This window comes from Sorex fumeus, unplaced genomic scaffold (genome assembly GCF_029834395.1).
Source record: "Sorex fumeus unplaced genomic scaffold, SorFum_2.1 ptg000095l, whole genome shotgun sequence".
NCBI classification, from domain to species: domain Eukaryota; kingdom Metazoa; phylum Chordata; class Mammalia; order Eulipotyphla; family Soricidae; genus Sorex; species Sorex fumeus.
The window spans coordinates 5,392,371-5,418,824 of NW_026606152.1; the positions used below are offsets into that span (position 1 = coordinate 5,392,371).

General features: G+C 51.4%; 1 protein-coding gene across 1 annotated transcript; it reads right to left on the reverse strand.

Annotated features, from left to right (window-relative positions):
• Positions 1-20,740: 20,740 nt before the first annotated feature.
• ZNF518B (zinc finger protein 518B) lies at positions 20,741-24,168 on the reverse strand. The gene has a single exon (XM_056132718.1). It carries the CDS (start codon positions 24,084-24,086, stop codon positions 20,829-20,831), a length of 3,258 nt encoding a protein of 1,085 aa, XP_055988693.1. The 5' UTR covers positions 24,087-24,168; the 3' UTR covers positions 20,741-20,828.
• Between the last annotated feature and the right edge of the window lie 2,286 nt (positions 24,169-26,454).

A 26,454-nucleotide genomic window follows, 5' to 3' on the forward strand; every position in this document is an offset into this window, starting at 1 on the left:
GATGCTGGAGATGATGTAGAGAAGGAACAGCCCTGTAAACTTCGCTGGGGAAATTACCTCTGGGGAAACTTCCATTCTGCTGAGGAAGGGATTTATTTACGTTATAAATGGAAATATTTTGTTTTGGGATGGGGGAGCATAGCCAGAGATGCTCAGGGTTTACTCCTGGCTCTGTGCTCAGGGATCACTCCTGGCAGTGCTCTGGGGTAGTGCTGGAGATTGGAACCTGGGTTGGCTGCGTGGAAGGTGAGCACCTCAACCCCTGTACAATTTAACCCCACAAAAATGATTTATGAGGGGCTGGAGTGATAGTACAGCAGGTAGGGAATTTGCCTTGCACACGGCTGACTGGGTTCAATTCCCAGCATCCCATATGGTCCCCTGAGCACCACCAGGAGTAATTTCTGAGCACAGAGCCAGGAGTAACCCCTGTGCATCACCAGGTGCGACCCAAAAGGCAAAATAAATAAATAAATAAACAAATGACGCGATGGCTCTTCCATTCTTTTTCCGTATCTGCCTGCCTACTGGGAGGTTCTGTGGCACCCAGGAGCATAGAGAGATGAGGGGAAGGTGGGCACAGATGGCCAAAGAGCAAGAAGCTGGATATTCCAGAGCTGGAGGGCGATAGAGTTGGTGCTTGTTGCTCAGACAGAGGCAGGAAGGGGCCCTGGGGTCCCGCCTTGCTCCAGCGCTCACACAACCCAGGACACTCCAACAGTGGCCGGCACAAGCTGTCCCACATCTTTGCTCCTCCTCGGGATTACTCTCAAAACCCAGCAGAGCCACTGGAAATGGGTGAGAGTTGACAGATACTCCTGGGGAAGTGGGGTGGGGGTACCTCAAAACCCAGCATTGGTCCTCCTGGCGCGCTCAAGTCCAGGACATTTCTTTGCTTCTTTGAACACTGCCACCTGATGTAGGACTCGGAAATTACAGGGGCTGCTTTGGGGGGATGGCCGGGGCGCTCCCCTTATTTCCCGCCTTCTCACTTCCAAAGTGGCCATCCAGCAGTGGTGAAAGAGGCTTGGGGATGCCTCGGGAAGTATGTGAAGGGCCAGACTGGCCCTTAGGTCTGGGATGAGGTGATGGGATAGGTGAGGAGCGCCCCCCCACCCCCCGGGGCCGGGAGGTAGGATAGCAGCTAGGAGTCCCTCTCCCTCTCTGTGCTGGCCAGATACCAACCTTGGGATGATGTCACCATCCTCAACTCACCCTGCTGTCACCGTCCACACAGCTGCTACTGCTGCTGGGATTATCCCCTCACCTCATTACCCCCAGTAGAGACCGGGAGAAAATAAACTAAGTCAATGAAGAGCTAAGTAGCCATTTGGGAAAGAACCCCAGAGCCCCCAAGAGATTCAAGGTGAGGCAGGCGAGAGGCAGGAGCATCGGGAACTGGCCCCAGTTCTGAGCATGACCTCAAATGCCCTGAGTGTGGGAACCCCCAGAAAGATCAAGAGCCCCAACGTTCCAAAACCCCTGATCACAATCTTGAAGGAGCAGGATGGGGTGCAGGCAGGGCTGGGGGCTTAGTCTTCTCCTCAGGACCTCTAAAGGCTGGTTGATCTTGGATGAAGAAGAGCAGGGAGGCAACTGAGTCAAGTGTCTCTTCTGTAGTTAAACCAGGACTCTTGAGGGGAACCAGCTCCCAGGGCGCTGGCTCGCAGGTGTGAGGGATGGCCTCAAGGTTGTGGGGGCGGAGAGCATCTAAGCTTCCTGCAGCTTCAGGGCCACCCAATGCCTTTGGACACCTTCTGGGCCCAAAAATGGGACCCTGTGTCCCTGTAGAGTCTGATGCATTTCCCTTACCTCGTTTTTCCTTTCTTACCCAGTGGGGTTTTCACGGGAGAAGCTCCCCCAGTTCACTGCCTGGCCCTTGTATGCACCCAGAAGAAGCAGCATCCTCAGCAGGGTGTGGAACAATGACCAGAGCTTGCCTGGCCTACTACTGGCCCTTCTTTCTGCCTCCCCACAGAGGCCAGACTGACCAGGCCAGTGATCAGGAGTCAGGTATGTGGTTGGGTGTTGACCGCCAGGGGCCCAGTGTGACCTCACCAGAGATCTGCAGACCCCTCTGGGAATGCTTCAGCAGACAGGGAGAGGGATCTGTCTCCACAAGCTTCCCTTCGCTGTCCACTCGCATTGCATCCAAACCTGGGAATGGAGAGGGCCTTCAGGAAACCCAAGTACTAATAAAAGTCTTGTGATCCTCTGCCCAGGGGCCTCGAGATGCAAAATCTGGGGATTGGAATCAAACTAAACCAGGAACAGGACATGGATATTTGTGTGTGTAGTGACTATTGCTATGCGTATATATTTTTAGAGCTTCTATTTTATTTAGATCATCTCTCACACTGTTGAATTTTAGGCACACAGTAATTCAACACCAATCTCTCCACCAGTGTCAACTTTCCTCCACCAGTGTTCCCAGATTCCCTTCCCATCTCAACTTCCATTCTACACCCACCTGTTAACTTGACAGGCACATTACAAAGTTCTAGTGACTGGCACTTCAATCTGATGTTTTCAGTTCTGTTGAGTCTGTTTTGGGTACATGGCTCTATCCTTCACTCATATCACTGGTATAACTGAAACTCCGATGCCTATCACCCATTACTTCGTGTTTCCATCTTTCCCCTTGATTTCTTTCCTTCTCTGTCCTTCTCTCTAAACACGGGGGCCCAGGATGATCTAGGCATTCCCCTTTGACCACAATACATTTCCTCCTCCAGTAGTCTCTGTTTCATCCTGTGTTTGTCTTTATTGTCTGACTTACTTCACTCAACATATCTTTGAGTGCCAATCACGTCTCAGCAAATTGGGTCATTTCATCATTCCTTGCAGCTGCATAATACTCCACTGAAGATACAGATTTGGGAGGAAGGGACTGACCTAGTCCTATTGCAAGTCCCTGCTCAAGCCAAAAGGAGGTTCAGACACACGGTTCTGAGTGTTTTTAAGAAAGTGCTTGTTCGCATTCAAAAGAACAAAAGCAACCAGTACTGGCGTGGCTGTGGGGGGAAGGGGATGCTCTTTCACTGTTGGTGGGAATGCCGACTGGTCCAGCCTTTCTGGAAAACAATATGGACAGTCCTTCAAAAAGTAGAAATTGAGCTTCCATATGACCCCTCAATACAACTTCTGGGAATATATACCGAGGGTGTAAAAAAGCACAGTAGAAATGACATCTGTACCTATATGTTCATTGCAGCACTGTTCACATTAGTCAAAATCTGGAAACAACCCAAGTGCCCTTGAACAGATGACTGGCTAAAGAAACTTTGGTATATCTACATAATGGAATACTTTGCAGCTGTTAGGAGAGACGGAGTCATGAAATTTGCTTATATAAGTGGAGAGTATCAAGCTAAGTGAAATGAGTCAGAAAGAGAGGGGCTCTCTTCATAGAAGAACTGCACTCATTTGTGGAGTATAAATAACATAACATGAGACAGACACCCAAGGACAGTAGACACAAGGGCCAGAAAGATTGCTCCATAGCTGGAAACCTGCCTCATGAGTGAATTGCTCGGGATGGGAGATGTGTGCTGAAAGTAGATAATGGACCAAACATGATAACCTCTCAGTATCTCTATTGCAAACCATAATGCCCCAAAGTAGAGAGTATGGGGAATATTGTCTGCCACGGAGGCAGTGGGAGGGTGCAAAAGGGGGGGTGTATACCAGGGATGTTGGTGGTGGGAATGTGCACTGGTGGAGGGATGGGTGTTTGCTTATTGTGTGATTGTAACTCAAACATGAAAGCTTGTAAGTATCTCATGGTGATTCAATAAAAATGGAAGAAAAAAGGAAGAGCTTGCTTAGCCCATGTTCTCTCATGAACACGCCTCTCTCCTTACTTGTTTTTGTAAACTCGTGTTCTCTTTTCCTTTTCTCCTTTTCCGTTCCTTCCTCCCCCTCGCATCTAAGTCCGTTTCATTCAGTAAAGAGTCTCCTGCTTTCCTTTCTCGCCTGGAATTCTTTTCTGTGAGATACAGGCTGCGAAAACTGTAGGACTGACTTTCCTTTCCGCACAGAGCTATTCCTTGCTTGGGCCTGAGTTTATGACATCCTGAGAAATCAGGCGTTGGGAATCATCTCTCGAGTCATGCAGAGAAAGTGGTTCTGGGTGCAGCTTCATGGCTTCCCCATGGCTGCGAGCACCCCTGCTTACAGGGACTCGGAACAGACTGTACCAGTCCTGACCCAAGGGGGGGGCGCCTGCCCCTGCCCTGCTGGCCGACATCGGTTGAGCAGAAAGAAGGAAGCACCTTTTTTCTTGAGGCTACGTCCCTTGCTCCCCAATTTACTGAGCCACCTGCAATAGAATCATTTATGATTTTATAACTCTACGAATTTGAGACTTCTGAAGAGGCAAAGCTACAGACAGAAAATAGGCTGGTGGTTGCCTTGGGGTAGGGAGCAGGATTGAGGGGAGGGGTTCGAGGATTTCTTCTCGGGGTGATGAAAGATTCTAAAATAGTGATCAAAAAATGCCATGAATATCCTAAAGTTATTAAACTGTATAAGTGGGTGAATTGATGACTTGCAAATTAAATTTCAATAAAGCCCTTTTTGTTTAATGAAAAAATAAGTACTTTAAAATGTGTTAAGTTGACCAATAGGTTCTATTCTGCATCAACAAATACGCACTCTTGCCAAGAAAACAAATTTCTTACACATCAAAACATGGCTAGCCTGTGACTTCGGCATAGACACACAGGATTAAATGTGCTCACCTTTGATATTTTGTTGGCATTCAGTTACCTAAAGCATGACTTCATTTTCTTAAGATTTGCAAATGTTGAGGTAACATTTCATATTACCTATCTTGCCTTCAACTCAGTTTAAATCACTTCAGTTTTTATAATTATAATTTTCACCTTGTTAGTATTCTGTTGATAAAGATGACTCAACTGTATTAAGACATACATAGAATTTTTTTTTAATTGATCTTTTTAGGGGCTGGAGCAATAGCACAGCGGGGTAGGGCGTTTGCCTTACATGTGGCCAACCTGGGTTTGATTCCCAGCATCCCATATGGTCCCCTGAGCACCACCAAGGGTAATTCCTGAGTGCAGAGCCAGGAGTAACCCCTGTGAATCGCCAGGTGGACCCAAAAAGCAAAAAAAAAAAAAATTGATCTTTTAAAATAAGGCTAAAATATAATCAATATTTAGCTGAAATGTAATCAGTTTTTACCCACACAACTAGATGAAAAAATACTTACTAGTATAGAGGGGCCGGAGCCATAGTACAGTGGGGAGTGTGTTTGCCTTGCACACGGCTGACCCGGGTTCAATCCCTGGCATCCCATATGGTCCCCTAAGCACTGATCACGATCATCCTGTTGTTCGTTGATTGCCTCGAGCAGGCACCAGTAATGTCTCCTTTATCCCAGCCCTGAGAAATGCTCTTTCAGGGTTAGAAGAATGAGACCCACCATTATTACTGGTATTTGGCATACTGAGTACGCCACGGGGAGTTTGCCAGACTCTGCGTGCGGGCAGATACATTCGGTAGCCTGCCAGGTTGTCCAAAGTAAGAACGAGATAATAAGTTGTTGTGCAGATGCGCTTCTGGGAGCTGGGTTTTATAGTCTCTGGTCTTGGCCGTTGATGGGATTACCTGGCGCCAGGGGCAGTTGGTGGGTGTGACGCCTGCCTACTGGAAGATGGTAATCCTAAGAACCACCAGGAGTAATTCCTGAGTGCAGAGACAGGAGTAACCCCTGAGCATTGTTGGGTGTGACCCAAAAAGCAAAGAAAAAAAAAAGATTTACTAATATAGAACTTTAATTCTATTTGAAAAAGACTTAATTTCCTGCATTTAAATAACACTTTAAACAGCATTTATTATCAGAACACACAACACAGGGCTGAAGAGATAGTATGGCGAGGCGTGTGCTCGCCTTGTATGTGACTGATCTGGATTTGATCCCCGGCATCCCAGATGGTTCCCCAAGCACTGCTAGGAGTGACTCCCTAACTGTAGAGCCAGAAGTAAGCCCTGAGCCTCACTGTGATCCCCAAATGAAAATAACAACAAAATTCCAACTATTGGTAGCTCTGGTAGCCCTGCCATTCATTCAGAGCACAGAACTGGCAGTGCTGCCTGCACATCATGTCAGTCGCCACACATGAGCTGAGTGCAGCCTGTTGGAGGCTGGAGCTTCTCAGAGACCATGTGTATCTGCAAACACCCATGTTCACTGGTGCCTGGAGGTGCTGCTGGCTCAGAGCTGGCCCTCTGTCAGGGAAGGGTCAGTGGCATGGCTTTGGACAGACTTCCCCAAAGCATGCTTTCTCCCTGAGCCCCATCCCTACTACCCTTAAGCTGTCTCTGAGGCACCCCTGTGTCCCCCAAACCTTAGGGCACTGGGACACCATCGTCTAGGCTGGAACTTGAAGCAGGAGATGAGAAGGGTGAATGGAGGTTTAGGGTTTGGGGCTTGACAAGCCCAGAGCGGAGATGCTGCTGTGTGCTTTGCAGTAGGCCTATGCGTGATGAAATAAAGCTTTGTTAGGTGCACGAGGCTGAGAGGGGTCTGATTGGGGGATGCTTGGACCCAGATGAAGGGAGGCTGGGGTGGGGGCTGCTGCCGATGCTCACGGGACCCCTAAGTGCTATCTAGGGGGGTAGGAAGGGTTGACAATGAGCCTCCACTGATCTTGGTCAAGCTGCCCCCGCTGACAAACTCAGGGCCCTTGGAGGGCCACAGGCAGGTTGAGAGCTCTTGTCTGCCTGGGTCCGCTGGGGTGGGCCAGAGAGCACTGCTCCACTCATTCCCAGAGGTGCCATCTGCTTTTGCTTCAAGCCTCCCACCCCACCCCCTACCCCCAGACTGCCTGGATGACACCTGACAGGTTCACTTAATCACTTCACTTAACTTCCCGTTAGTCGTCGATTTGCTCGAGCGGGCGCCAGTAATGTCTCCATTTGTCCCTGTCGCGTGCTAGTGTAGCCCAATGGCATCTCTTCGCTCTGGGAACATGAAGGGCCTCAAACCAATCGTTCATGATCTTGACGAAGAAGTCTGACCATCTGGTAGGTGGGCGGCCACGCGGTCTTTTGACATCCCGTGGAATCCAGTCGGTAACAGCTCTAGTCCAGCGGTCATCTTTAAATCTCATTACGTGACCAGCCCATCCGATTTTTGACACCTTGGCAAATGAGACAGCGTCTCTGATTCTTGATCGTCGACGGATGTCAGAACTCCGGATTCCTTCTCTCATTTGAGTGAAACGTGATATTCCAAGCATAGCTCTTTCTATTCTTCTTTGGGAGACCTGAATAGCGTTCTCATCTTGTTTGCGTAGGGTCCAGGTCTCTGAGGCATATGTTAATGCAGGAAGAACAGTGGAATCAAAGAGATGTGCCCGGAGCCGGAGGTTCTTCGTCCTCTTAGCTATTTCTTCCACGTTCTTGAAGGTGTTCCAAGCCGCTCTCTTCCTCCTGCGCAGCTCGGGTGCCAGGTCATTTGTCATGTTGACCTCTCGACCTAGGTACACATAGCTGTTGCATTCGGAGATGGTCGTTCCGTTGGGAGCGAATGGAGCGTCAGGAACGAGGCTGTTTCTCATAAACATTGTCTTCGTAAGATTCAGCTGTAGTCCTACCTTTCCACACTCACGGTCAAAGTCGGCCAGCATTTGTGCCGCTTGGCTGATGTTTGGTGTTATTAAAACAATGTCGTCAGCAAAGCGGAGGTGGTGTAGTTGCCGACCATCTATCTTCACTCCCATTCCTTCCCATTCCAGTCGTCTCATGATGTTCTCGAGGGTGGCACTGAAGAGTTTCGGTGAAATGGTATCACCCTGCCGCACCCCTCTCTTGACATCAACGATCACTTCTTTGTAGAATGGTGAGATCCTGGTAGTGAATCCGCAATACAGCTCACGGAGGTTCCTGATGTATTGGGCTTGAATGCCCAGTAACTACAACTGGTCTCATTCACCTAACCTGAGAGCTTAGGGGAGACAAAGTATACCCTATGCCCCTTTGGCTTGTCCTCCTCTCCAATTTCCCTCCCAGTACCAGCCCCCATCTCTTCTTCCCTCCTGTCCAGACCCCCCACCCCACTTCCTGTACCCCCTCCTATCTCAAGGCCCTTTCACTGGAGTGTGGTGTCTGTCCCCTTGGGCTGAAACCACACCCTCAGATCCAGCCCTACCACCCCCCAGGGCACTGTCTGGAAGGGCGGCATAATCCAGATCTGCCCCTGGCCTACAGGCCCTGCAGAGCCCAGAGGGAGTTCCTGGGTTTTTTTGGGGGGGGGAGTGGGGGGGGAAGTGTAGTGACTTGTCTTGGCGCCGCCCTCTGTCTCCCTGCCCCCTCTCTGTGTTTCTGGGTGTGCAGGGCGTGGTGGGGTGAGGGGACCATGTGCTGATTGGATCACCCTAGGTGGCTCGGTATCATCACTTAGACAAACTCCTGGACCGAGCTCACCCAGAGTGGGACTATTTGGTTTTATCTTGGAGTTGTGTTCACGGAGGAGACGTCCAGGCAGGTTTAAGCTCAGCCCCCCAAGGCTCAGTGTCTGCAATACAGACACTGAGAGGCCATCATGTTTGGTCCTTAGTTTATTTTCAGCACACATCTCCCATCCCTGGGCTGGAGCGATAGCACAGCGGGTAGGACATTTGCCTTGCACGCAGCCAACATGGCTGACCCGAGTTCGATTCTTCCGCCCCTCTCAGAGAGCCCGGCAAGCTACCGAGAGTATCTCGCCCACACGGCAGAGCCGGGCAAGCCACCCGTGACGTATTCGATATGCCAGACACAGTAACAACAAAGTCTCCAATGGAGACGTTACTGGGCCCGCTCGAGCAAATCGATGAACAACGGGAGGACCGTGACACTAACTCCCATCCCTAGCGATCCCTCCAACCATCATTGTCTTGGTGGTCTCTTCTCCACCCCAACTTAGGTACTAGATTCTTGATAAAGGTAAACTTGGTTATCATGATGCACTTCCCAACCCATAGTCAGTGGGTCTTGGAAGAAATACCCATATTTAAGGGTGTGACCGAGGGGGGTGTGAGTATAGGAGCCAAGGAAGGGAGAGGGGGCTCCTAACCATCAGCCCTTTCCAAAAGCAGCACACCGTGCTCAGCCATGATCAGTGACATGTTTTTTTTTTGCTGCATCTGGTAGTAGTTCCAACTTAATCCTGTCTCTGTGCTCAGGGGTCACTCCTGGTAGGTTCAGAGGGCCATCTGGGGGACTTAGGGGGTGCTAGAGACTGAACCAAGATGGGAGCCTTGTGGACAGCAGGTATGAGCCGGGGGAGTGGGGGCGACTAAAACCTCATGGGTCAGGGGGCGTACCGGTCCGTCCTTCACGCCCTACCGAGGTCACCAGTCGCCCCCCGCAAGCGGCTCTCCAGCACGGCCATGGCCCCAGAAGCACAAGGACTTAATGCAGAACCCAGCAGCTTGGAGCAGAAAAGTGAACGGACTATGCGTTGATCCAGGCCATCAAGTCTGCCGGAGGGGAAAGGGTGTTGCCCCATTCGCCCTCTCCTCTCTGGAAAGGAAGATGGCGGCCACATGGTAGCCTTGTGGACAGCAGGTATGAGCCGGGGGAGTGGGGGCGACTAAAACCTCATGGGAAGGGGGGCATTTCGCTCCGCCCTTCACGCCCTACCGAGGCCACCAGTTGCCCCCCCCCCCCCCCCCACCGCGAGCGGCTCTCCAGCACGGCCACGACTCCAGAACACAGAAACCAATTTCTTAACTATCTGACTTTCAGTAGAAATACCTCCAGGGTCAATAGGTAAAATAGCAGAAATCCAAAACCAACATTTAATTCTTGAACCCAGCTGTAGAAAGCAAATCACTTCACAATGCTTTTTCAGCATGTCTGATTTGGGGGGGGGGGGTAAACTCTAAAAAATAGTGGTGAATCTTTTATTGAAACAATGAATCTAATCAAAGCAGATAGAGTGTTAACTAGAATTCATCTGCCTCACAGGGACGGGGAGGGGTGGGGGTGGGGTTTTATTGGGGTTCTTCATGGTAAAAAATAAGTATTGGTAAAGGGAAATGTGTTTGATATTTGCATGACTGAGACATAAACCTGAAAGCTTTGTAACCTTTCCCACAGTGATTCAATAAAAAAAAAAAAAGATAGATACCTCCTTGATATGTATATAGGTTTACCTATATACGTATAATCTTAATATGTGTATAGGTTTACCTATATACATATATACATATTATCTAATATACATATTTGATGTAGGCAGGTAAACAGGGAAGGGTCCCAATGGAGATGGAATTCCTAGGAAGTAATAAAACTAATAACCGCAAATCTACAAGAAGCAGACCTTTTGAGAACAGGAGCCTGGTGCCAATAGATCCAGAGAAGGCTAGACCTTCCCCTTAAGCTTCATCAGGAACAAAGGTCAAGGAAAGGAATTTCAGAGAAGACCTTCAACCATTTCAACTCTACCTTCTTGGCAACTACCCTAGCGATGGATTCTTACCTAGCTAGAAGCCCCATATTGGGCAGCTTGGGAAAAAATTCTTATAAAAGCCAACTTGAACAAAGGAAGTTTGCACGTATGATGCCCAAGTCCATGTGCTACTTGTGCCCACATAGACAAGCACAAGTGGTAACCAAGCACATGTGTCACCTGCGTCTCCCCTCTTGAGATGTGTACTGGGGCTCTCTCTGCTTTTGGAGAAACACACATTCTGTTCTGAGCATGTTACTCTCTCTCCTTTTCTCTCCTTACTCCCCTTCCTCAAAACCTCCAAATAAAATCTGATTTTATTTCAAAAAAAAAAAAAAGAATATGCACTGAGCGCCACTGGGTGTGACACAAAAACCAAACAAAGAACCTTTAGGTGCTGCAGGGAGGGGCTCCCTCCGCTCTGCTCGGTCCTTTGTGTCTTAAGTGCAGCCAGGCTTGTTGTTGCTTTGTTCCAGTCTCCTCTGTAAGCTCTCACCCAGGCTGGCTGGGAGGAATCCCTTGGGATTTGTTTGCATTGGGAAAACCAAATGTCTCAAGCTTTGCATTTCCCTTCTAAGATGAAATTGCAGGGTATGCTGACACGCCCCCTGCCCCTCATCTACCTCTGCGACCCCCACACAGCTGGGAAGGCTGCCAAGGGGCCCTGGACCACAGCCCTGCCTTGGGCCATTTCTTTCCAGCCCCTGCTTTCTTTCCGGCTCGGCCTGCCAATGCCCCCTCCTTCCCATACCCCACTGGCCTGCACGGGAAGCCTCCTGGCCCCCTGGACTCCTTACATTTTTTAAAAATTTTAGTTTTGAATTGAATCACCGTAAGATAGAGCTACAAAGTTGTTCATGATTGAGTTTCGGTCATACGGTGTTCCAACACCCATTCCTCCACCAATGTACATTTCCAACCACCAATCTCCCTAGTTTCCCTCCCACCACTCTCCCCCAGCCTGTCTCTATGGCAGTCTTTGTCTCTCTCGCTCCCTCTTTTTCTCTTTCTCTCTTTTTTTCTCTCTCTCATTCACTCTCTCTCTCCCCCTCTCTCCCTCCCTCCCTCTCCCCCTTTGGGGCATTATGTTTGCAATATCCAGAGGGCCCAGTAACGTCTCCATTGGAGACTTTGTTGTTACTGTGTTGGCATATTGAATATGTCATGGGTAGCTTGCCATGTGGGCGAGATACTCTCGGAAGCTTGCCGGGCTCTCCGAGAGGGGAGGAGGAATCGAACTCAGGTCGGCCATGTTGGCTGCGTGCAAGGCCAACGCCCTACCGCTGTGCTATCGCTCCAGCCCACTGAGAGGTAATCGTGTTTATTTCTTTACCTGTTTTCAGTACACAGTTCTTATCCCAAGTGATCATTTCCAAATATCTTCGTCATTCTGTCCTAGCTACCTTCTCCCTCAGCCCTTGAGGCCGGCTTCCAACCGTGGACCAATCCTGGCCCTTGTTTCTGCCGTCCTTGGGTATTGGTCTCATATTCTGTTTTTCAATACCCCACAAATGTTGACTCCTTGCATTGTAGGCCTGCAGGATCAATATCAATGTCATGGCACCACCTAATCCCCAACCTAGAGGATTGTCTGTATGTGTGTGTGTGTGTGTTTGGGGGAGGGGTGGTGATGACAAAGTGTCCAGAGCAGGTATCCATGAGAAAGTCCAGAGTGAGCTGCAGGAAGGGGTGTCCTGGCCGTGCTCCTCAAGCTGCCCCCCAGGGAGTTGCAGACGTGGTGAGACCCCAGAGCTCCTGGCTTCTTCAACAGTGCTCAGCAGTTGCCACCATCCAGCAGCCACATTGGGGGGTGAGAGGGCCAGGATGGTGCCAAGGTCTTCACTGTCCTACGGAGCTCATATGAGGCTGTGGCCAAAAAAAGTTTTCATGGGGTGATGAATAACTCCTTGCTCAGTGGCCCAGCTGACCCCCGAGAAGCCAGGTCGGGTGGCAGCTTTGCAGCACCTTTCTGCACCTTCTCAACTGCATGCTTTGGGCAGCGAAATGGGGGCCAAGAAGACAGAGGCGAGGGGAGCTCAGCTCACTAGCTCTGAGTCATAGAGAAAATGTGGCAAGTTGCTGCTTGCCTAAATAGCCCATGTGCTATTTAGATTGTTCCAGATCTCCCCCGAGCTTGTTGGTCCAAGCCCGAGCTGGTGGAGTCCTTGGTAATAATTCCACCAGTGGGGACCGGTGACAGCACATCCTGGCAGAGACAATAAAGGAGCCAGCTCTCTCCTTCCCATTCGTCTATTTGCTCTGGAAATGTGGCCACATGGGAATGGGAGCAGGAACACAGGGTCCTACTGCCAGGAGCCCCAAGTCGTTGTTGAGTGTTGTGTTGGATTCCTCTGCTATGGCTCTCTGCCCATTCTTTGCACAATGGGGTCTTTTTCTTTGCGGTCCTTGATCCCCTAAAAGATGAGCAATGTTCCCAACTGGACACGCCACACACCAACTCAAGTGGCTGACAGATTCTGAGCCATGTTCAAGGGAGGGGCTATACCTTATACTCACAATGGCTTGTGGGTTTGTGTCTCACAAAAAAATAACATTGACAATGCTGAGCAGATGTACTGGGGCTGGCATTTTTCTAGGGATGAGGAATTGTGGAGGAATTGAACAGAAGCTTGTAGTACAGTTGATTCTATAGAAATAGCAGCACCTGTACAGCCCAAATTGTTTTCCTTATTAGTACGATATTTATGTCTTCCTCTGTCAAACCCAGAGCATTTCCCCAAGGTGGCCCCGGGAAGTCCAGGAAGATGAACAGACAGGAGAGACACAGGAGGTGGAGGCAGTCACACGGTGAAGATGAGAGTCGGCTCCACCAGGCCAAGAACCCCGTGTCCTCAAGAGGCAGAGCCCAGAGGTGGGAGGACAAGCTGTGGGAGCAGGGAGGGTTCCGGGCATCAGCAACGACAAGACTCCCACATGCAGCCCTTGTTCCTGCGCCACCGTCAGCCTCCCCTCCAGGGGCAGCCCAGCCCCTCACCCATGGCTGCTGTATCCCTGTCCCTGGGCATGGTGCTGATTTGGGAGCTGTAGCTCGGGACAAATGAGGGCGGGGGACATGAGGCTCCCCAGGCTCCTCCGGGCATCCCTGGTGGTTTCATCCCTGGTGTTCCTCCCCAGGACTAAGGTGGGGTAGAGGCGGATTTGGCACAGACAGATGTTTTCAGGGGCTGAGGGGCTATGGCAGGATAGCTGCTCCCAGGGCAGGGAAGACAGCGGGGTCACCAATACATTCTTAGAGAAATCAAATGGGCTCAAATGGGCAATGGAGACTTATCCAACAGGATGGGTAGACAGGATGTTGAAAACATTGGTTTGTACTTGCTGTCCCCCTCCCCCCCCACAGGGAGCTAAGGTTTATTGAGTGTAATCCTACCACAGTGCTCCAATTCCATCTAGCATTTCTAATCCTATATTGCTTTTCTCTTTTATGTCCTTTGCATGGTTTACCAATGTATAGACACAGGAAGACAGTTCATGCTATGCTTTGTAACATGGGAGTTAATTGATTCTGAATAATATTTACTCCTGGGCATCCATCATGTTTACTTGATTGAAGCCTCAGTTGCCCTTACTTCCTAACATCTCCAAAAGGAGGGTCCTGAAGGACTTCGGACCCAGAGCAAGCTGTAAGCTATCCTGGCATTCAAAAGGGACAGGCTAAGTGCCATAAGATAATAAGTTAAGAGCACAGTCGTGGAACAAGCTCTGTCATGACCCAAAAAGAAGTAACCGAATAAGCACCCTGCTGGGGTTAGGAAAGAGTAACCTGAGTGAGATGTCTCCAGGAAGAGCCACCCTTTAAGCTTAATATCTTTTATTGTGTTTATACAAAATGACCAGAAATGTTAGCAGTAAATTTAATATGATTGCTTAAATAGTTTATTAGCTAAGAAAGAAGGATGCACTATGTCCTTAGGTGAAATCCCACCCTTGAGTGGATCTCCCACTAGAGTGCTAAATCCTCAGATGAGATTTTGTCCCTGAGAGTTAATCTCCTAGAAGAGCTTCCCTGGAGGGGCTTTACATCTGTTTACTGTTATAATGTTCAATCAAATCTGTGTGTACCCCACCCTCCACAACTTCTATGTAACAACTAATGCTGTGAGACAGGAATAAACTGTCACTGATTACCAACCAGTCTGTGGCCCCATTCTTTCATTCCCCATTCTTTTCTTCCAAAAAGTGTCTGTCATAGAGACAGACTGGGAAGTGGGGGGGGGGGGGGGTGTTGGCAGGAGGGAAACTGGGGACATTGGTGGCTGGAAATGTACACTGGTGAACGGACGGGTGTTAGAACACTGTATGACTGAAACCAAATCATGAACACCTTAGTAACTGCATGTGGCGGTGATTCAATGAAAAAGTTGTGGCCTATACACCCAATAGAATACTATGCTGCAGTAACAGAAGATGCACTAATGCCATTCACTGCCACCTGGCTGGAACCGAGAGTGTTGTGTTACGTGAAGTCAGGGAGAACAAGTACCAGAAGATCTCACTTGTCTGTGATACAGGGAGATGAGGGAATGAGAGCATCAAATGGCAGCAAAACCTTGGTCCTGGATCACAGAGATGAGAGAGAGGAGTGGGAGGAAGGAAATGAGACAGATTAGAGGTTATAGAGGGACACAGGTGGAGGGTCTTGGCACTTTGGTGGGGCAGGGTAACTGTATCATCAGAACTGAGGTGCTGGACTGAGCAATAGCATAGTAGGGAGGGTGTCTGCCTTGCACTTGGCCAACCTGGGTTCACTCTCCAGCATCCGATAGGGCAACTGAACACTGCCAAGAGTTAATTCCTAAATGCAGAGCTGCAGTAACCCCCAAGCACTGCTGGATGTGGCCCCCAAACCAACAAAATAAAAACCCAAAATTCCCATAAACATTAACACTATTATAAGCATATGGCCGTAATATTTACAATTAGTCATTATGGACCAAACTAATTTAAAATCAGTTTGCCAGGGGACCTTGAAACACTGGTGAAGCACCATTGACCTGCTGGTGGCTGGGTGTAGGACCCCTGCATGCCTGAGACTCTATTAATTATTGTAAATCACAGCGTCTAAATAAACATTTTTAAAAATGGCACTCGATTTGCACCCACAGGGAAATAGTTACCCAAACTATTCTGAGTGTTAGATTTTGATGATATGGCATAATGACAGTACTAAAAGTATAGTTCTGTATCACCTGCACAAAGAAAACTTACTCAAGTAAACACATTCGTTCTAAAGTAGAAATTAATGCAAATGTTATATAAATTTAAGAAACATGGTAGTGGAAATAAGAAATTTATGGATGGATCTGATCAGCTTGGAGCTATTTGCTCCTATCTATAAAAAGCTGGCCTGTAACTATGGTTAAATGAAATGTTTAGGAATCATTTGCCTCTTTCAATATACACTTCATTTTCTTACATTAAAAATATAAGGTTATGTATTTTCATTTTTTGATTCCTATTATGAGTTAAGACATTTCATTGTTTACAGTGTGATAGATCTTGTACTAGAGTGGTTTCTATTTATAAGGAAATTAATTTCAGCATCAGAATAGAAATGCAATACTGATTGAAGGCATAGCATTGGCACTTGATAATTTTGTCCTTGATAATTTTGCCCAGTTCCTCTATTTGCCAGTGATGATCTAAAATTCTTTATGGTAAAGTTAATTATGCTATCCATGATTTATATTCTTGGTTAATAAGGTATTTTCCAAACTAAAATAAAAAATTATTGCTTGAGCACGCTTGCTTTTCAAACCAATATTTCCAGCCCAGTTGAGAGTAGATCGTTGTAACAGGCTCTCAGCTGACCCAATGTTCTTTGATGCATCTATAAATTTAATGCTCTTCCACTCCAACTCTCCACAGGCATTCACTAGTTGACTTGAAAATGCAAATGACAGAAGCAAACTCCAAGAACAGCGAAATTATTCCTGCTGCGCTAGAAAAATTTTCCACTAACAATTGCGTGCAGAGTGTGGAGACTCTCCTGGCAGGTGCTCCATAGCAATAGCTTTGAAGATGATAGTCAACCGCCGAACGCAGCAGTAGGACCCAACTGCAGTCTGGAAGCTGATTCTGGGGCGCAGGCCTTAGCAGAGGAGTGGGCCAGCACCCTGAAACCGGCTTTTGCGAGCATGTGAAACTAATGTGATCGCAGTGTTGTTTATATAGGAAAGGCGTATGTCCAGATTCTTTGGCCAAAAGTCAACAAAGGAATACGGGCCTGGGAAGAACTGTCACTTTGCTATGGGGCTCGCTGTTCTATGGGAAGTTTTCTGGTTATTGAGCTTTCTGACCCCAGGATTGGAAAGGATTCCTACAAAAAAGCAGCACCAGATGTAATGGTTAATTTATTTTCTTTGGAAATTTTTATAGAGAAAGTTGTCAAACACTATTTCCCTTGTGTGTGTTGTCTGCTGGGAACCCATCTATTGTATGACTCAACTAAGTACTCAAGAGAAGCCCCGTGCTGGGTTAGTGTACACTTCTGATTCCTAGTGCTAGACGTTCTTTTGCAAGGTTAGGTGTCGCAAACCGTCCCCTACAGTTCCAGTCTGCATCTGCCTGCCCCCCACCCCCACCCCCTAGGAGACTGTTGGCCTTTCTCCACATCAGAAGGCAGGCTGCCTTCTACACAGGCAACTGCTATTCCTCCTCCAACATACAGCCCAGAACCCACTGAGAACTGTCACTAGCAGCCAGTGCCCCCTTCTCTTCTGCACACACAGCAGGGCAGCGGGTAACAACCACCTCGTGGCTCCCTGTGTGTCAGCACTGCACTCTCCCAGTGAAGCTGCTCACAGGGTTGGCTCCCAGGGGGACAGCTACCAGAGCCCAAATCAGCACCATCGAAGTCCCTGGGGACAGGCAGTGTGAGAACTCTAACTTGTCCTGACTGCCCAACGCAGTCACCATGTCAATGGATCTTAGTGGTGAGAGTCATCAGCAGGGCACGAATATGTCGAGGGGCCAGAACCTGTTTCTCCAAAGAGAGAGTCCCTGTATGTCCACAATGGAATACACGGCTACAAGAAAAAAACAGAAATTAAGCGAGCTGCTGCTATGCAATCGAACTGGAAGGCATCGTGCCGAGTGAGGTCAGCAAGTAGAGATAGGAGAATTCGGTGGGGGATGAAACAGGAAAGTGTGGTCAGAGACAGTGAGAGTGGCTGGTCTGCAAAACTGAGCTGATGAAGGATGGGAAGTGTTTGTTACACAGCCCCTCCTTGGGTTCATTTATTTGATCAGTCTGATAGAGTTTCATGCCCATCAAGTTCCACAAAGACTCGCCAGGAAAGCAAGCGGAGCGAATTTTTTCAGTGACTTTATTTAACAAAGTTGATGCCAACTTCTCTAACTACATACAAACGTGTTTCACAACCAGAGCAGCAGACACATCAGCCACCAGCGCAGGGAGAAGCGGCCGCGTCAGCAGGTCCTGAAGTGCTCCCCTACTTCTGCAGGCACGAACAGGCTCACACAGGGACCCCGAGGCCCGGCGGGGGGGGGGGGGGGCACGCCTCTTCGTGGTGGGGAGGCTTGTCCGGAGTGTTCTGGAGAGAGATGCTTTCAAGGGTTAATACGCTGTGTTCAGGACTGGTGACAGCTCTAGGGCCCAGGGAGGGCCTCATAAATATTTTGCACTCGGGATAGAAATCTGAGCAAAATAGAATCGATTAGTGTATACTTTGAGTCTTTTAAAAAAATGCCCACTCTCTGTCATATCATAAATATAACAAGATCATCGACTTTCTGACCCCCAAAGAAAAAACAGAATCTACTTTAGAAAATAAGCATAAAATAATTTTATGAGTCGGTTCTGCTGTTAATAAAACTTACTGAAGTCCTTCAAAACCAAGGTGAAACAAAGCATACACATTCAACACAGTGTTGTTCCCACCTCTACAAGCAACAGAGGTGGGCTTCACTCCTAACACTGACCTACCTGCTAACAAAAGCTACTCCCGGGGGTCTTCGAAAGCCGGCTGTCCTTTGCTTTCTCCATTTAAAAAACAAAACAAAACTTCCAAGAGTTCTCTTTAGTCCTTAAAAAATAGTCTAAGTTCTGAGTATTCCCCAAAAGGTTAGCTACTTGGTCTACTCACAAAAGTTTGCTGCAGTGAGTACACAGGCTGAGTTTATATTTAATACTTGAGTAATGGTTGATGCTGCCAAATGTCAACTGTCCACATTGGCAGGTAACACTCTGACCTGATTCATGGTGAAAGTCATAAGGGGGCCCCAAATCTCGGGACAGATGGTGCTAAGGAGTGAGGTATTACGAAGTGAATGCCCTAGCCTTCTCTCCAGAGAGGCCTGCTTTATGCAGGAGGGCCACACCACACGCCCCGGTAAACTCCGGGCCCTCCTCGACCTGGGGAAGTGGCACTAGACCTGGGTCTCACCAAGCGCCAACCAGAAATGCCTGGAAATTCAATACTCTTAACAAAAATGCTCAGCGGGGCTTCCCCTCTGGGTGCTTCCCCTAAGTCAGATCCTCGGCCGAACTGTGCTTTCATCTGCTAAGAATGAGATTAGACCATTGTAAAAAAATTTACGTTCAAAATAAATTACTTCTAGAATATAAAAAACTGTGGGTTATTTTCTCAGCTCGTGTAATTTCTTTAGAAAATAGGAAACCAGAAAAATTAGCTAGTTTTCATGTGGTAAAAAAAAGTACGTGTACACACACAGACACAGTTTTTACAAAGCCAAGTTTCAAATTCTGATAAAAATCATAACCAGTTAATCACCCTGACGGTGTGCTGAAACTTACTAAGCGATGCGGAGAGCCAACTGAAAGAGGAGGACAATCACTCCCACTAAGACTTCCCGTTAGATCCTCCAAGAACTCTCGCATGTGAAAAATCTAGAGGGGGAAAAAATATCTAGAAGTCTCCAACAACGCAACAGCAAAGAAGTCTGACTGGCCAAGTGCAGGTGTCACGGCACAGTCAGTCTTGTTCTCCTGGTGCCCAGAATTCGCTAAGGAGGGAGCAGCCCTGCCAGATGCAAGTGAGTGCCAGCTGCTCCCAGGTCGTGCGAGGGGCCCACAGCCCTGTCCGAGCCGCACTCACCACGCCATCCATCCACCCTCAATGTACACGACCCCTGGCCCTGGTACCCACAGGGGCCAGAGACCAGCACCCAGCGTACCTCTGCTGGCAGAGAGAGGAGTGGGGAAGTGACAAGCCAGGAACCGTTCTCCGGTAAAGGGCGGGGTGGGAGGAGGGCACTAGGAAAGACCAGACTTTGGCTAACTGAATTCAGAAGTGGGTCATCACTTCTGAATTCTGCTCCTCAGAACCCAGAAGGCTGGGGAGCATTCCCACAAGCTTGGCCGAGAAGAGGGGACACCGTAAGGAGGCCTTGAAGGCACAAAAGGACAGGGAAGCAGTCTAGAGGAGTCCGCTTGAAAAAGCGGATCTGGCCCAGGGTCCCCCACGTGATGAGGAGAGCACACAGCTGTCCCAGACTGCACTGCTTGCTCTCCCTCTATCCCTTGGACCACCGCTGCTCAGGGATGCTGAGAGAGGCCTGTGTCCCCCTCTGAACAGGCTGAGGGAGGAGTGAGGGCAAACACAAGACTGGGTTAATCATGGGTCTCCTTCTCCTTCGAGAAGGGGCATTTCCTCACACCGTGATCATCAATTAAGATATCCGGGGTGGGGGAAAAACAAAAACCAAAGCGCTTCAATGCCTCTTCCCTTCCCTCGTACTCGCTATTGAAGTAGTGAATTCAGGCAATGCCCTGAAAGCATTCTTCACAAGCAGGCACTGTGAGCCCGGTTCTGCACAAAAAAAAGAAACGCGAACAGCGTGTGCCTGGCCGAGGGACTGCAAGGCAGGCCCGCAATTTCGGGGCCAAATTTCACTCAGGACACAGAATGTAACGTCTCCATTCTGCACCCAATGAGCTAAAGCCAAGCAACAAAGGCAAGATGCGCCCGGAACTCGGGCTTAAGGAGCACACGGGAGACCAGGAGCCTGTATGTGGCATGCTCGAGGCCCGCCCCTCCAAGGGGCCCCCCAAAAATCTGCATTGGCTCAGCTCAAGGAGTGACCAGCAAAGGGAGCTGAGTCCGTCTCACTGCTGAGAAATGCATCCTGCAAGCTTGTGTACACTTAATTCAGGGGCTTCGATACCGCCCAGGCGAGGGTCCGCCACTCCTGGCTCTGACATCGCCCCAGGGACCAGAGAATGAATGGGCCCCCATTCCGACAATCAACATTTCTCCTATTGAGTCCGGGAGGGGACTGGGAGTCGGGGACAAAAGTAACAAACGTGCTCCAGAGGAAGCCGAAAGAGACTACTGGTTGGTTCTGAAGAGCGCGCCTCAGCTTATTTGCTCTTGGAGGAGAGGACGTCCCAGTCCCTGGTGGCTTCGATCAGATGCCGCTGGCCGTGGCTCATCCACTCCTCCTGGTCCTCGTAGAGCCGCCCACAGAACCAGCACTTGAACAGACACTGGGTCGCGTCGTCGGGCAGGGCATCCACCACTTGGTAGTTGTTCTTGTGGATCTTCTTCAGCTTCATCTTCAGCATCATCTGCCTCTTGATCTGATTGGCCTCCTCCGCATTCTGGTAGGTGAGCCGCACATGGTGGCGGCGGATGCCCAGCTGACACCGCGTCCGCTCGGACAGGACCACCTTGAGGACGTTGCCTTTGTACTTGTTGATGACCTTCATCACGTTGGTCACTTCGGGCGAGTCCACATCGGGGTGGTTCAGAACAATCACAGGTTGGTTCCGGCGGGGACATTTGATCAGCTGGTCAGGCTTGGCGGCAACGAGCCGGAGCTGGCGGGCAACCTGGAAAATTGATGGGTCCTTGAGATAGCGGCCCAGCTCTGCCTGCCCCTGGCTCTTCTTCTTGCCGGCATTTCCTTGTCGGCTTTTGCTTTTGCTCAAGGTGAGACTCCTGGAGAGCAGCTTCCGGTGCCTCCCCAGGTCCCCCAGTCCCTGTGGCCCATGGCACAGGGCCCCATTTCTTCTAGGGGTGACACCACACATGGTGCTCTCTTTTCTGGGCTTTGGTCGAAGAGACGTCTCAGGGGTGGGGGCCAGGCCTCCTGATCGGCCTTCGCTCACTGGACACTGCAAGTCTGTGTCAGTCTGTCTTGCTGGGCGGGACGTCACTGGCTGGCTGAGCTGGGCATCACTTCGGGGGACGGTGCCTGGGGTGTCACATGTCGCATCTACGATGGGGACATCCTCGGAGGAATTGAGGACCCTCAATGCTGCTCCTTTAGAAACCAACGCTGGCATGGCTGCATGAGCCCTCCTGCCCCCTCTGCCTTCAGCTTTCCCGCTACTGCCCATGACTGTCTGGGGGTACGCTTGTGTGTGAGGAGACGGGCCCTCGACAGCACGCTCCTCGCAGGGGGCTAGCAGAGAGGCCGAGGCATAGCTGGGGCCTGCCACCGATGTGCTGATTTCTTGGATCTCTTTGGGGGCAGCCTTGGAAAGGGCCTTGGACGCGGGCCCTGCTGGGTGGCCACGTGGGCCGCTGCTGGCTAGAGATGACGGTCTGCCGCAGGACTCGATAAGTTTGGCAATCTTGCGGCGCAGAAGCTCTACAGACTTGACCTTGGACGTCGAGCTGTTCCACCTGATGCTCTCTGGGACATCCTCGGATCCCGAGCTCAGAGAAAACACCGAAGAGATGACCGGGCCCTCGAAACTCTCAGGCGTCCTCTCTGCCGTGGTGAGCTCTAAGGGCCCCTCCCCAGGCTGCTGGGGCATGGCTGTCCCTTCTTCTGCCAGGCTGACCTGTAGACACTCACTCTGGGACTGAGCAGGAGCTGGGCTCACACTGCAGGGCTCGGGTGGGCTGTCCTTGAGCTTCCGGCCAGAGGGTGCGCCCTTCCCGGGGGCACTAAGCTTCCTTCTGCACTCCGGGTCACCCTTACTTCGGGGCAACAAGCCCTGCTCACCAGAGAAGGGCAAGGCCAGGGGAGGTGCACTCAGAGGCAACAGTCGCTTGGAGTCACGCGCCAGGGGTGGCCTCTCCTCAGCCAAGGCGGCGGCCTTATAAGGGAACGGGTCGGGGCCTGCACCCAGCCCGCAGAAAACACTGTTTGTCACCATGGAGGCTGGGGGGAAAGGGCCTTTGAAGGCCAGCGAGGGAAGGGGGGCTTGGTAGGGGCACAGGGCACCTCTCTCCTGCAGATCCTCGGTGGCTGTGGGGGGCTCGCTGGGGCCGTGTGCACCGGGGTGGGACGTGAGGAGTTCGTAGGAGCGCAGCCACTTCATGCTCCGGAGATGCTTCTGCAGGGCTGCAGGGAGGTGCCTCATGCCGGCCGCCAGCCGCTCCACGCAGCCGTCTCCCACCGGGGCTCTGGCTGGCTCCGTAGAGGACCCCTGCCCGGGCTCCCCAGGTCCTCTGTCCTTGGTGCCCTGCTCACTGGCTGCGCCATCACAGGGCCTGGCCTCCAGGCCACTGTTCTCCTCCAGAGGGAAGAGTTTCAGGAGCACCTGCTGGGTCCCATTGACCACCTTCACATCCATGAGCTGGGCCAGGCAGTTGGCAGGGACCACAAGCTCAGAGGGTGCCACCACGGTCAGGGGCATGCCGGGCTGCAGGGGCTCGCGGGCAGGCGACAGCACCTCCACCTCCACGCTCTTGTTCTCGAACAGGGGCATCTCGCTGGGCTCAGCTGGGCTCAGCCTCTTGGGGATACACACCACGTCTTTCTGGAAGTCCTTGGGGTCCGGCAACCATGGGACCCCGTGCGCCTTGTCCTTCCTGGCGTGGACGGGGAACTTGGAGAGCGGGTCGGACAACCGGCCGGACAGTGCCTCCCTCCTCAGGCCTGGGGTCTTGCCCAGCTCCGGATAGGGCTTGGCCGCACTTGCTCGCTTGGCCTCCAGCTTGGCGGGGGGCCCGGGCGGACGCCGGCCGCCTGCCCGCTCATGGACGCGTTTCCGGTGCTTGACAATGTAGTCGTTGCGGACGGCGCCGTAGTCACAGTACTCGCACTGGTAGGGGAAGATGCCCGTGTGCTTGACCAGGTGCCGCTGGAACTCGCCCTTCGTGTAGGAGACGTAGCTGCAGTGGGAGCAGATGAAGCGGATCTCGTCGTGCTGCGTGATGTGCTTCTTGTACTGCAGCGGGTCCTTGGTGGAGAAGCGGCACTTGTCACAGTAGTACTTGCCCGGCTTGAAGTTCCGCACCTTGAACTTGTTGCTGCCCGCGCCAGGGCCCAGCTCGGCCGCCTTCCCTCGGAGGGCACTGGGGCTCCCGCTGCCGAAGGGGAAAGGCGGGGGCGCCATGCTCAGGGTACACTGGAAGCAGATGTACTTGTCTGCCCTCTGGGTCTTCTTCAACTCCTGGATGGGAATTTCCTGCACACCCTTGCACTTGGCACAGGTGGCCAGGGTGGTGAGGGTGGTCTCGGCCTCCGAGCCCGGGTACACCAGCCCAGGGGGCTCAGGCCTCAGGGCGCGGGCTGCTCGGTGAGCGCCCAGGGACTTGGGCGACATGGTGATGGGGCTCCGTCCGTCACTGCCATGTGCCGAGTACAACTGCTGCCCCAAGTCCTTCATCTTCTTGATCTGCATCACCCGAGAGTCCATGGGGAGTCCGGGAGGCCTCATGTGGCCCGCACCTGGGGCGGCGGCCTTCCAGACCTCATGTCCGGGAGCACGTGTGGTGGCCCCCCGCGAAGGTGACTGCTCCAGCTCACAGATGCTCAGGGGGCACTGCAGGAGAGAAAGCAGGAAGTACAGTCAGAACAGGACTGAATAACAGATCTCCAAGCCTCGGTGGGACCCCAGGGCAAGAGGTTGCCACCCCTAAAGCCCATCCTGTGACACTGTCTTCCAGCAGGGGGCACCCGATGCTGGGGGGGAGGGGTTGCTGCAGGTTCTGTTGGCTACTTATGGTGGATTTCCAGTGAGAGCTGAGTCATCTTTTTGCTCACTCTCTTCCACCATCCCCCACACCCTCAGAAAATAGGAGGGTGACCAGACAAATATGGGACCTTCTGCTTTAGATCACTCTTCTCTTGTGTAGATACAGGGCAGGGTGCTGAGTAGCCACCCAGAAGGGTTACTCTGCAAGGCCGCTGAGAACATCCCAGCCATGTCACCACAATGGTGTCACTCCCGTTTCTGAACTGCACACTTCCTGGGTCTCCCTCAATGCCCCGTGTACTCAGGCAGTGCAGTGGGGCCAGGGGCCACACGTTCTCTCCCTGCTGCCCTCAGGCCTCGCTAAGTGCCAGCCACCGCTTTCCCTGAGGGTGCAGAAGAGCAGATGCAGGGGCCCAGGCAGGGGTGGGGGAGTCAAGGCATGATGGGGCTGGGGTGGGGCGAGGGAAAGGCCTCTGGCACTTCCCATTGGAGCAGGCCTAGGGCAGGGGAGAGAAGGGTGTCCTGCTGGGTGAAGGCGGACCCTGGGTACACAGGGCTGGCTCTGGGCCTCACAACTGTCACCTGTTGGAGAGTATGAGGCAGCAGCGGGGGTGCCCAGTAGGTAGGGCGCAGGGAGGGAGGGTAGAGGCAGCCTGGCCAGGATGGACATGGCTGGAGGCTTTCTTAGAGTGAGTAGCACAGGCTGGAACACAGACACTAGTTTGGGGAAGAAACCACTAATTATCTTTAAAAACACCTTCTTTTTTCAGAACACACAGAATTAGGAACCCAACAAAGATCCTTCTGGATTGGAAGCTGCAGTCTTTCCTTGAGGGCCTTAAAAAATATCAGCTTTGGGCTGAAGCAAATAGCAGTTACTAAAGCGCTTCCCTTATGCGCCACTGACTCAAGGTCAATCCCCCATCCCATATGGTCCCCAGCCCCCAACCCAGGAGTGATCCTGGAGGGCAGTCAGGAGTAAACCCCGAGCACCACCGGGTGTGGCCCCCAAACAACAAACGTGCCCACTGTCTCCCTTCTCATCAGTCCATGCCATGCTCCCTGGCAGAGAGAATGTGGCTGAGCTCCAAGTGCTTCTCTGGTTTCAGAAAGGCTGCTGGGAGGGACAGGTGTCCCTGTCAAGAGAAGCTGTGGCTCCAGGAAGGGACGATGGGACATGGCCCTCAAGCCTGCCTGGCAGTCCTGGCTTTTGGACAGCGTCACCAGAGGACAGTTCATCTGAGAACCAACTTGTCCCTGCAACACTGCCTTTCCTGGTCTGGCTTTCAGGGAGACAGTTTTACCTCCCCTTGAAAGCTGGTCCCAGGGAGTGGGCCAGCACCGAGGTGCCCAGTCAGGCCTGGCTGGCACTGGGGGGCATCCGTCAGAGCAGCAGCTGCGCTTAGTGGCAGGACAGGGGGCTGTGGGTTCTCTCTCCACACTTGGATGCTTAGAGACTTACCTAGGAAAGGCACCGTGGGCAGGACAGGGCTCACGAAGGCCGTACAAGGCACAGCTATATGGGCACTGAGGCCTGTCTTTGGTGGCACTCCGGCTGTGGGTGAAAGGCACACTCAGGTTACTTGCGGACACTGAGACGGGCTTTGTTTCCCAGATGTGCAGGCTGGCTCTGATGGGAGAGAGAAATGACATAGAACCAGGCCACTGATAAGGGACCTCAAACCTTTCCTCCCACCCCCATGCCTCCAGATTGAGACTAGCATCAAGGGGACAGCCTCCATGCCCAGTGGAGCACAGCTGGCCGCCTGTAGACGCAGGGACAGTGCTTGGCAGCAGGAGCCACACTTTGTTCTCTTGTGATGCCATCCCTGAGAGCACACACCCTTTGGTGGCAGAGGTGGAGCGGGACTCCATTCCCACAGCTGGAAGGGGGTCTCATGGTCGCAGCGGAGGTGGACATTCCTGGGCGTCACCCCATCACGTCCTTCTGATGGAAAGTCGGCATTAGCTACCCCCTAGTTCAAACTGACAGAGACACTCCAATTCCTTTTCTAACAGCTTCCTGAGCAGATGGCACAACTCAGAGAGACGCCAATGCCATCGTCCACAGGAAATGCTTTTTTTGTTTGTTTGGTTTTTGGGTCACACC

What these genes read in the sequence shown, in the direction of transcription:
- ZNF518B (XM_056132718.1), bottom strand. Translation starts at nt 24,086, where the DNA reads ATGAGGCCTCCCGGACTCCCCATGGACTCTCGGGTGATGCAGATCAAG.